At 53.4% G+C, this 10455-nt stretch overlaps 1 protein-coding gene across 3 annotated transcripts in view; it reads right to left on the bottom strand.

Moving 5' to 3' along the window:
* Window positions 1-4029, bottom strand: part of MAN2B2 (mannosidase alpha class 2B member 2) — a 46332-nt gene extending 42303 nt beyond the window's left edge. For all 3 annotated transcript variants that reach the window (XM_023206876.1, XM_023206877.1, XM_023206878.2), the window contains exons 1-3: window positions 3849-4029; window positions 2506-2652; window positions 716-821 (exon numbers count right to left, since the gene is read on the bottom strand). In XM_023206876.1, coding sequence (XP_023062644.1) covers window positions 716-821; window positions 2506-2652; window positions 3849-3986 — 391 coding nt within the window. In that variant the 5' untranslated portion in view covers window positions 3987-4029. The remainder of the gene's footprint in view (window positions 1-715; window positions 822-2505; window positions 2653-3848) is intronic.
* Window positions 4030-10455: the final 6426 nt, after the last annotated feature.

Below are 10455 nucleotides of genomic sequence, written 5' to 3'. Positions count from 1 at the left end.
GTGGTGGTGATGGTGATGGTGGGGGTGGTAGTGATGATGATGGTGGCAGTGGTGGTGGTGGTGATAGTAGTGATGGTGGCGGTGTGGTGGTGATGGTAGTGGTAGTGATGGTCTTTGTGGTGGTGAAGGGTGGTGGTAGTGATGGTGGTGGTGGTGGTAGTGGTAGTGATGGTCACTGTGGTGGTGAAGGGTGGTGGTGATGGTGGTGGTAGTGGTGGTGGTGGTGGTAGTAGTCATGGTCATTGTGGTGCTGAAGGTGGTAGTGGTAGTAATAATGAAGGTGGTGATTGTGATGGAAGGCAGCAAACATTTACTGAGCATTTACTAGGGAACCCACATCCTACCAAAGTGCTTTATTTGAATTATCCCAATTTAATAGTCACAACAACCCCTTGAGGTAGATATTACCATCAAACTCATTTTATCTATGAGGAAACTGAAGTTACATTCCTTTCCAGGGTCACAGAGGAGGGAATTGGCAGAGCCAGGATATATTGAGACCATCTGACTCCAGAATCCATGCTCTTAACCCCCATGTTCAAATTCCTCGGTGAGGCATGAATACGGCACTAGCAAATCACTGTTTTCCCTGGTTAACATTCCCCCACCCCACTAAGAGGGGCAGACAGAGCTCAGAACCTGGGGGTTCTGATACCGCGTCCCAGTCCCACAGGAGGTCCTGAGGGACCCTGGGTGCAGGGTAGGGTGGCCAAACCTGTGAGCTGCAGGATCTGGTCATCAAGGTGCGTCACGGCCTCGTCATGCATGACCTGGCCTCCGATGACAAATTCCAGGCGTCCTTCCTCTAGGAGCTGGCGGACCTTGACATGGGCAGGCAGAGAGAAAAAAGCCAGTTACAGCTCCTGAGCATGGCTGGGTCTGTGGGGGACACACTTACAGCGCCACTACCCACGCTTGCTTACTCTGCAAAAGCAGGGCAGTGTCTGTCCTAGTCCACACAGTGTCTCCACCACCTAGAAATCACGCAGCCCTCGGGGCATTTGAGATATATATTTGTATATATAAGATTTTCTGATATCTTATTTTATTAAATAATTCTAAACTTTAGAAAAGTTTCAGAAATAGAACAAAGAGCTCCCATATCCTTTCCCAGGGTTCACTCATCACTACCGCTTTTAACCTATTTGCTTAACACCCCCGTCTCTACACACATAACACCTTTATTCCACCTTTGCTGCTAACCAAGTTAGCAACAGCATGCCCTTGACGCTACGCACTTCAGTATGTGTACACACAGCTGTTTATAGGTGGTGCCTTTGGTTTGTTTCTTAAGGTACACTATTTGTAGATCATTCACTCAACAAATGTTAACTGAGCACCTAGTACACAACCGGCACTATTCAGGCTCTGGGGGTTCAGCAGTGAATGAAGCAGGCAAAAATTCCTGCCTCCAGGGAGCCCCGCCACAAGTTTCCTGCCCAGGTCTTCACTGGGCCACGCAGGCCATGCTTCTCTTTGAGGGCTAGGAGACAGACCAGTGGGTTTGGTGGGGTCCACCTGAAGAAGCATGGGCCGCCCACAGAATACCCTGGAAAGGCCTGCCTCGAGTCAGGCATGCCTGGCCCAGAATCCCACCTGCTGCTTACAAGCTGTGTGACCCCATGCCAGTAGCCTGCCCTCTCTGAACCTGGAACATCTCTTTAACTTGAGGTAACAACCCCACTATCTGGCAGCATCAAGTGGCCATTGGATGTCTGACTCCTTCCCGTGACTCTGGTGGGACCTGGTGGACACCCTGCTCTCTCTTCTCGGCCTCACTCCCTTGAGCAAGTCGCTTGGCGTCTCTGAACTTTATGTTCAGCAACTGTTCTGAAGGCAGGTGGATACTGGGGAGGAAACTAAGAACCTCTGAATATCGTCCTGGGTGCTCACACCAGGGCTTCAATCTTGGCATGACCTCTCTGCAATGGGGTGGTCACCCCCGCTTAATGGAAGTGGAATATGCGGTTCACAGAGGCTAGTCGTGTCCCCCGGTGCAGGGACAGGATGGGACCCAGGCTGCCTCACTGTGCAGCGGGGACTCCGACTCTCCATCCTGTATGAAGCAACCTGCTGCCTACCCTCGAACCACAGGGACTGTCGCACCCTCATCAAGGGTCATCAGACCCCGGGCCCAGGGGGCCAGGCAGCTAACACAAGTGAGAGAAGAGGGTGAGGGCTCGGGGACACCAGGGATGACTGGTGTCAGGAGGCACTGCTGACTTAGTGCCAGCTGGCACGGAAGTGCACACCTGGGTTGCCAGAGCTGGCAGTTTTTTCAAGAATAGACAGAAATTCAGGATTAAATTGAAAGCAATCTCTCCCAGGCATGGAATTGACCATAAACCTTGATCTAAACAAGGCTTGTGAACAGCCCGGTGGGGTTTTGGCCCTGTGGTTTACGCCAGCCTGGCCCTGGCCCTGGCTAGAACTGCCCCACCGAGTTTTCCGCCTGGGTCTTCGCCAGGCCACTGGGCCAGCTGAGTCACCTGGTGACCTCGTTACCTGGTGTTTCTGCTGGTCCGAGGCGACGCCATCCCACCACAGCCGGAAAAACTCCTGCTCCACGGCGATGAACCGGCGCTGCTGGCCACGGGCCAGCTCTTCCACCACTGAGGTGTAGACATTGGCGGCGTACGCCTGCATGCTTTCCTGGGGGAGGGGACAGCATCACACCAGCCCCTGTCCAAAGACCAAGTGTCCCTGGGGCCCCTGGCATTCGCTGGGTGTGTCTGCACAGAGTTGGGGGCTCTGTCCTTCCTTCCCTGCTGCTCACTCACCACACAGCTATTAGGCACCCGCTCCACACCAGGCTCTCCCCACTGGATGGGATCGTGCTCTCCTGGGGGAGAGGGACGGGGAAACAGACACGCTGCATGGGCAGAGACACGTGCTCTCCCAGCCCAGGGGTCAGAGACAGCCTCCCAGAGGGGTGAGCAAGCTGGGCCCTGAGTGTGCAATTGGGGGGCAGCACAGGAAAGTCTTAGGGCCCAGTGGGGGTGTGGTCCAGTGACCCCAAAGGGCCTGCTGGGTCTGAAATGATGAAAGCTGGTGCTGAGGGAAGGAGCTCCCCAGGCTGTCCCCGAGGTCCAGCCGTCTGCCTGCCCAAGGCTGGGAGCTCCAAGGACCAGAGCTGCGGTGTTCCCGTCCGAGTCTCCAGGGCCCTGCACTCGGGGTGCCCACAGAGGGCTTAAATTAATGGAAGGAGCACTGAGCAGGGAGCCAGGAGGCGTGGGACTTATTCCTGGGTGACCTTGGGCAAGGCACCAACCCTCTCCGGGACTCGGTTTCCTCCTCTGGAAACTGGCTGTAGTGGGCATGCTTCCCCTACCCTTCACAGATGGGGAAACTGAGGCTCAGGGACCAAAGCCCCTCGCCCAAGATCCTGAGCACAACCAGGAGGTGACCACAGGTCCACCTTCACCCCTGTCCTGGGGTGCGGAGAACGCTGAGCTGGCTTCCAATATTCAGCCCCGCAGGGGACCAGCCCGGCCCCTTCCCAGCGGGCACCTGACATCCACCTGCTCTGAAGCCAGCCCCACCCTCTCCTGCTCCAGGCTTCCCTGGGAAATGGGTTACTGCTGTCAACCCCCATGCCCCTCCCCAGCCGGGAATGCAGGGGCCCCTCCAATCTGCAACACCTCCAGAAGGGGTAATGGGGGTTCAGAGGCAGGAAGTGACTGGCTCGAAGTTAGCGACGCAACCAGTCAATAGCAGCGTGGGGTCCTGAACCCACTGAGCCTCCTTCTGCGCCGGCATCGGGCCCCGGGACACAAACCCGCACTTGGATTCCGCGGGGAGAGGGAAGCTGCAGCCTTGGGGGCGCGCGGGGCGTCGTCGGCACCTACCTGCACAGTGTAGACCCAGCCCACGTCCATGTGGCTGTGGGGCACCACGAAGGCCTGGATGGGGTCGGCGGACTGGACCCCCGGCGGTCGCAACAATAGCAGCGGTGCCAGCAGCGGCAACCAGCGAAGCTGCCCCATCCCTGCGGCCGGCGGGGAAGGAGCCTGGCCCACTTCCGGGTCCGCGAGGGGCGGGGCGACCGCGCGGGCGGGGACGCGGCCCATTGGCTGCCGGCGGGGGCGGGGCCCATTGGCTTCCGGCTGGACACCCACTCCGGGAAGCGCGGGAAGGGTGAGCTGGAGGCAGGGCTCCTGCTCTTTGCGGTTTAGCTTTCCATCCCCGTCTCCAGCTTCCTGGCCTTCCCCCCGTCCAGCCTTTCAGCCCCATCTCCCCAAAGCCTGCCAGATCTCCCCCAACCAGAGGAGACCCCTCCTCGCCCAAAGCCCACACTCTGGTGGTGCCTCTTGGAGCGTGTGCCTCTTCGCAATACCTGCTTCCCACCCTCTGGACTCGGCTCCGGGATTCAGAGACTGCCGTGCAAAATTCAGCTCAGCACGCACCCTGTGAGCTCTGCCACCAGGAACCTTCCCTGACGACCCTTTCCCTCCTCTCCCTCGCGTCGAAACCCCCATCTGGGCGGCGCCATGGGGGACTTGTTATGGGACTGTCTCCTTTTTTTTCTGGACAGGGTCTCACTGTCTCCCAGGCCGGAGTGCAGTGGAGCGATCAGGGCTCACTGCAGCCTTGACCTCCTGGGCTCAAGTGATCCTCCCACCTCAGCCTCCTGAGTAGCTGGGACCACAGGCGCGCACTGCCCCGCCCAGCTAATTAAAAAAAAATTTGTAGACATGGCGGCCTCACCATGTTGCCCAGGCTGGTCCCGAACTCCTGGGCTCAAGGCATAGGAGCGCCTCTGCCTCCCAAAGCGCTGGGATTACAGGCATAAACCACCATGCCTGGCTCAACTGTCTCCATTTTAAGGAGGAGAACTGGCTTTCAGAGATAGTACCTGACTTGTCTGAGATCACGCAGTTAGTGGAGGAGCCAAGACAAGCTTTCTGGGTTACTGGATGGTGACCTGGGGCGACATGGGTAACCTCGCTGAGCCTCAGTGAAATGGGGCAGATAGAGGAGCTGTGAACCAAGTGAGGATGCACCCAGGCTGAGAGCATGAGCACAGCTCCCCTTGCCTGCACTCACTGCACTCAGGGGAGGTGCAGTCACCTTGGTGCAGCCTGTTGGGGACTGTTGTCTGGAGCCAGCCCTGTCCACTAGTCCCTGCCCCAGAAAGCAAGGGTCTGTGGCTTAGGGTTTACCCTCTGAGAACCACATGGCTGTGCCCCTGCCTGGCATTTTCTAGCGGAGCGAGAGCTGCAGCTCTGAGCAAAAGTGCTGGTCCTCTTACCCATTCATGTAACACATGGAAAACGAGAACAGGTTTTCCAAGCAGGTCTGCCTCCTCCTTCTGTCCTGTCCACCCCCTTGGGACCCCTGCATCCCCATAACCTCAGATCAGATGCTCTGAGCCTGATGTGGACAGTACTCACTAACACATATCCCCATGGCCAGCCAGGCTCACAGCTAGACTCCACTCTCCAGCCTCTGCATCCAGGTGCAGCCACATGGTTAAGTGCTAGGCAATGGGTGGGGGTGGGCGCTGGGCTCCTTTTCCAGGCTAGCCCCTAACAACCTCCTGTGGGTGAGCCCTGCTCTCTCCCTCACCCACTGCCCCAGTGGAGGGCACTCCGAGGACCTCAGGGAGGTCAGAGCCACCAATGGAGGCTCTGAAGAACCACATGGAACTATGAGGAACCCAAAGAGCTGTGACAAGAGGGAGAAATAAGCTTTAATTGTGTTAAGCCACTGAGTTTATCAATAAGGCAGTGTCACAATCTTTGGCAGACTGTATTTGCCAAAGATGGGCTCCATGACATTACCCACTCCCCCAAGCTCTTTGTGGGATTTGGTTGACAAGAAAAACCGTACTCTGTAAAATATCTCAAAAGGTTTATTCTAAGCCAAATATGAGTGGCCATGGCCTATGACACAGCCTCAGGAGGTCCTGAGAACAGGTGCCCAAGGTGGTTGGGCTATAGCTTTATACATTTTATGGGGACAGAAGTTACAGGCAAAGACATGAATCAATACATGTAAAGTATACACCGGTTTGGCCCAGAAAGGTGGGACATCTTGAAGTGGGTGGGTGGTGCTTCCAGGTCAGAGGAGGATTCAAAGATTTCCTGACTGGCAATTGGTTAAATGAGTCAAGCTTTACCTGAAGAGTTGGAGTCGGCAGAAAGAAATGCCTGAGTTAAGACAACGGGGATGTGGAAGCTAAGGTTCTTGCTATGTAGATGAAGCCTCCAGTGAGCAGGCTTCAGACAGAATAGATGTGCAAGTCTCTTGGGACCTTAAAAGGTATCAGATTCTCTGGAAAAGAGCTAGTAAGGGAAGGAGATTCTCTACAGAATGCAAGTTTCCCCCACAAGAGATGACTTTGCAAGGCCATTTCAAAATATGTCAAAGAAAATTTATTTTGGGGTAAAATACTTTGATTTCCTTTGGGGCCCGCTCTCTGTCGTGTGTTGCTATACTAGAATCACATTACAGGCGGTATCTGATTGCTACAAAGGGTGTTCTGTCAGTCTTAGGAGGATCTCTATGTTAATGTTAATGCTGGTCAGTTGTGCCAAAACTTAAAGGGAGGAGGCTGTAATGAGGCATGTATGACCCCCCACTTCCCATCATGGCCTGAACTAGTTTTTTTGGTTTCTTTGGGGTCCCCTTGGCCAACAAGGGGGTCCATTCTGTCAGTTGGGGCTTATAATTTTATTTTTGGTTTACAATATGATCTTGACATTCTTCCCTTTGGGAGATAGGGTCTATGTCTCCTCCCATTGAATCTTGTTTATTTATTGTTTTTTATTTTATTAATTTTTGTTTTTTAAAGATAGCCTTGCTCTGTTGCCCAGGCCAGAGTGCAGTGGTGGACTCCTAACTTACTTCAGCCTCAAACTCCTAGGCTCAAGTGATCCTCCTGTTTCAGCCTCCTGAGTAGCTGAGACCACAGGTATGTGCCATCTTGCCTGGCTAATGAAAACTTTTATAAATTTTAGATATAATATCTTGTTATGTTGCCCCAGCTGATCTTGAACTCCTGGGCTCAAGGCATCCTCCCACCATCACCTCACAAAGTGCTGAAATTATAGGTGCATGCCACCATGTCCAACTAATTTTTCTTTTCCTTTTTGTGGACAAGATCTCTCTGTGTTGCCCAGGCTGGTCTGAAACTCCTAGCCTCAAGGGATCCTCCCAAAGTGTTGAGATTACATGCATGAGCTGCCGTGCCTGGCCCATGGGTGGGCTTGTGACACACTTATTACAAAGAGAATGTAGTGAAAGTGGTACTGTGTGACTTCCATGACATCCATGTTCACTGGAACACTCATGCGTGGAGGCCTGAGTTGCCCTGTCAGCAGTCCAACTACCCTGAGGCCACCATGCTGTGAGGAAGCCCAACCAGCCCACATGGGGCAGACCACATGGAACAGCTCAAGATCACCATGCTGTTTCAGCTCCAGCCCCCCATCTGACTACAACCACATGTGAGACCTCATGTCATTTTCTCTCCCGCCCACTGTATCACAGCTGTGTAGGTTTCATTTGTACTTTCCTCAAGGCTCTTGCATGAGCTCTTGCTTCACTTAGTCTCAGGCTTGAAGCTGATACTCACAACCCCCTTCTGAATTACTCTTTCAGATCCCTTTCACCCTCAACTAGACCCATGCTGGACTAGATAGCTTACCTGGTGGGTTGCCCCAGATCCTCATCCCAGGGAGACTGAGCCCCTGGTGACCATTCCCTTCTTGAACCATAGCTGCTCACTTGCCTATTTCCTGACTACATAAGGTGAAAGAGTCCTGAGAGACACCCATGTGGGTGGCACACAGTCTTCTCTGCTTCCGTTGTGTGACAGCAACCTTACCTCCTCTGATGGTTCAGGTCAACTGCCCCTGCTTGATGGGTGACTCTTCCTCTGCCTACTGGTGTCTTGACATGAGTAGCCTGGCGTGACTGGTGTCGCTTGGTGGAAGCATTCCCCCTTTGGGAACCAGAACCTCTGAAGCTGCAGACTCCGCAGTTGTGTGGACAGGAAGCACAAATTCTCCAAGTAGGTCACTGAGAGTGATGCTAAATGAGGCTATTCCTGCTTCCATTCTTTGGTTCTTAGGTCCAGGTATTTTACCTACTGCAGACACTGTGTACTGGCCACTGACTTGGGGTGTACATACACCTTGGAGGATGGTGCCCTTGCTTCACAGGTGGCACCTCCAAGTTGGTGCTGTGACTGAGCCTTCAACTGGCCACTCCATTCCCCCATCAGCCAGCAGTCTCTGGGTGGTACAGCACATAATAGGACCACCAGACACCATGGGTGTGCCTGCGGTTGCCCCTCTTTTGCTGTGAAGTGGAGCCCTTGGCCCGATGTGATGTTACACCCTCGCTTTGGACTCTAATACTGGAGCAAGCCAGCCACCATGTCATGAGGACTCTCGAGCCATCTGTGGAGAGGCCCACCTAGGGAGGAACGCAAACCTCCCACCAACAGCCGGCACTGTCCTGCCAGCCTGGGCGTGAGTGCCTTGGAAGCAGGCCCTCCAACCCAGGCCCAGCCATTTCCGAGGACATTCTGACTGCAACCTCAGGGAGGCCCATGAGGCAGCAACACACAGTGAAACCACCCTGGATTCTTACCTGCAGACATCGGGGTGATCATAAACATCTATTGCTGCTTTCAGTCACATTTCTTGAAATATTTGGTTATTTTCCCCTAGTGTCTGGTTACCTGAGTCAGTGAGCGTCAGTCCTATTGGGGAAGGAGTAGGGGATTCCCATAGGCCTTTGTCACGATGTTGCAGAGTCCTTCTTCCCTGGAACACGCTTTTCCCTTCAGTGGATGGGATTTGGATTTGAAAACTGGCTCAGGTCTGGACACTGGGCAAGGGATCAGGATTTCTCTTTGGGGTGGCTGCTCTCAGCCTCCTAACCCCGTCTGCCTTGATTTGTCCAGAGAGGATGGGCCAAGTCTCACCTGTGTCAGCCATCCATCTATCTTGCGGCATTTCTTTCTTTCCTTCTTTCTTTCTTTCTTTCTTTCTTTCTTTCTTTCTTTCTTTCTTTCTTTCTTTCTTTCTTTCTTTCTTCCTTCCTTCCTTCCTTCCTTCCTTCCTTTCTTCCTTCCTTCCTTCCTTCCTTCCTTCCTTCCTTCCTTCCTTCCTTTCTTCCTTCCTTCCTTTCTCCCCTTCCTTCCTTTCTCTCCTTCCTTCCTTCCTTCCTTCCCTCCCTCCCTCCTTCCTTCCTTCCTTTCTCTCTCCCTTCTTTCTTTCCTCTCTCTCTGTTTCTTTCTCTCTCTTTTCTTTTCTTTTTCTTTCTCTCTCTTTCCCCTTCCTTCCTTCCTTTCTCCCTCTCTCCTTTCTTTCTTTGTCTTTCTTTCCTTCTTTCTTTCTTTCCCCTTTCTTTCTTTTTCTGTCTCTTTCCCCTTCCTTCCTTTCTCCCCTTCCTTCCTTTCTCTCCTTCCTTTCTCTCCTTCCTTCCTTCCTTCCTTCCTTCCTTCCTTCCTTCCTTTTCTTCCTTCCTTCCTTCCTCTCTCTCTCTTTCTTCTTTCTTTTTTTTTGGAATTTCACTCTTGTTGCCCAGGCTGGAGTGCACTGGCATGATCATGGCTCACTGCAACCTCCACCTCCCATGTTCAAGCAATTCTCCTGCCTCAGCCTACCGAGTAGCTGAGATTACAGGCACCCACAACCATGCCCAGCTAATTTTTTTTTTTTAAGTAGAGACGGGGTTTCACCATGTTGGCCAGGTTGGTCTTGAACTCCTGACCTCAGGTGATTCACCTGCCTCAGCCTTTCAAAGTGCTGGGATTATGGGCATGAGCCACCACACTTGGCCAGGTGCCGTTTTCTATCAAGCATCTCCATCGCTTGCCGTGGACCTCACTGCATTCCAGCCTTGATGCTTGTTAAAGTGATTGCACTGACCTTGCTTCCGGTGGTTTGGTGCGCACTCCCAGCCCCTTATTTCTGGACCCTCTTATTCCCAGCACACTCACAAGCCTTGTTCTGTAACGGCACCTCCCACCACCCACCCTAGCCTATGGCAGACAGCCCTACCCCTGAGCTACCTGGTGAAGCCAGTGCCGGGTCAATGGGACGTCCTCGGTGGTGTCTTGTGGAACGCTGTCACCCAGTGGGTTTTCTGTCTGCTCTGGTCCATGCCCACTTCTCTGTCTTTTGATCCCTTCTTCTACCATCTGCCATCTTTCTCCAAGTTTCAAGAGCCACTTCAGCAGTGCGTTAGCACTGTCTCCTGCTGTTAAATCCGGCATGACTGGTGTCTTAGTCATCTCGGGCTGCCATAAGAAGAAACCACAGACTGAATGGCTTAAACAGGAGACATTTATTTTCTCCTGGTTCTGGAGGCTGGAAGTCCAAGATCAAGGTACCAGCAGGATCGGTTTCTGGAGAGAGCTTGCTCCTTGCCTTGTACATGGCTGTCGGCTGTCTTCTCCCTGTGTCCTCACATAGCCTTTCCTCTGTGCATGTAAGG

This window comes from Piliocolobus tephrosceles, chromosome 3, assembly GCF_002776525.5.
Source record: "Piliocolobus tephrosceles isolate RC106 chromosome 3, ASM277652v3, whole genome shotgun sequence".
In the NCBI taxonomy this organism is placed as follows: Eukaryota; Metazoa; Chordata; class Mammalia; order Primates; family Cercopithecidae; genus Piliocolobus; species Piliocolobus tephrosceles.
This window is presented reverse-complemented; position numbering and strand designations above follow the sequence as displayed.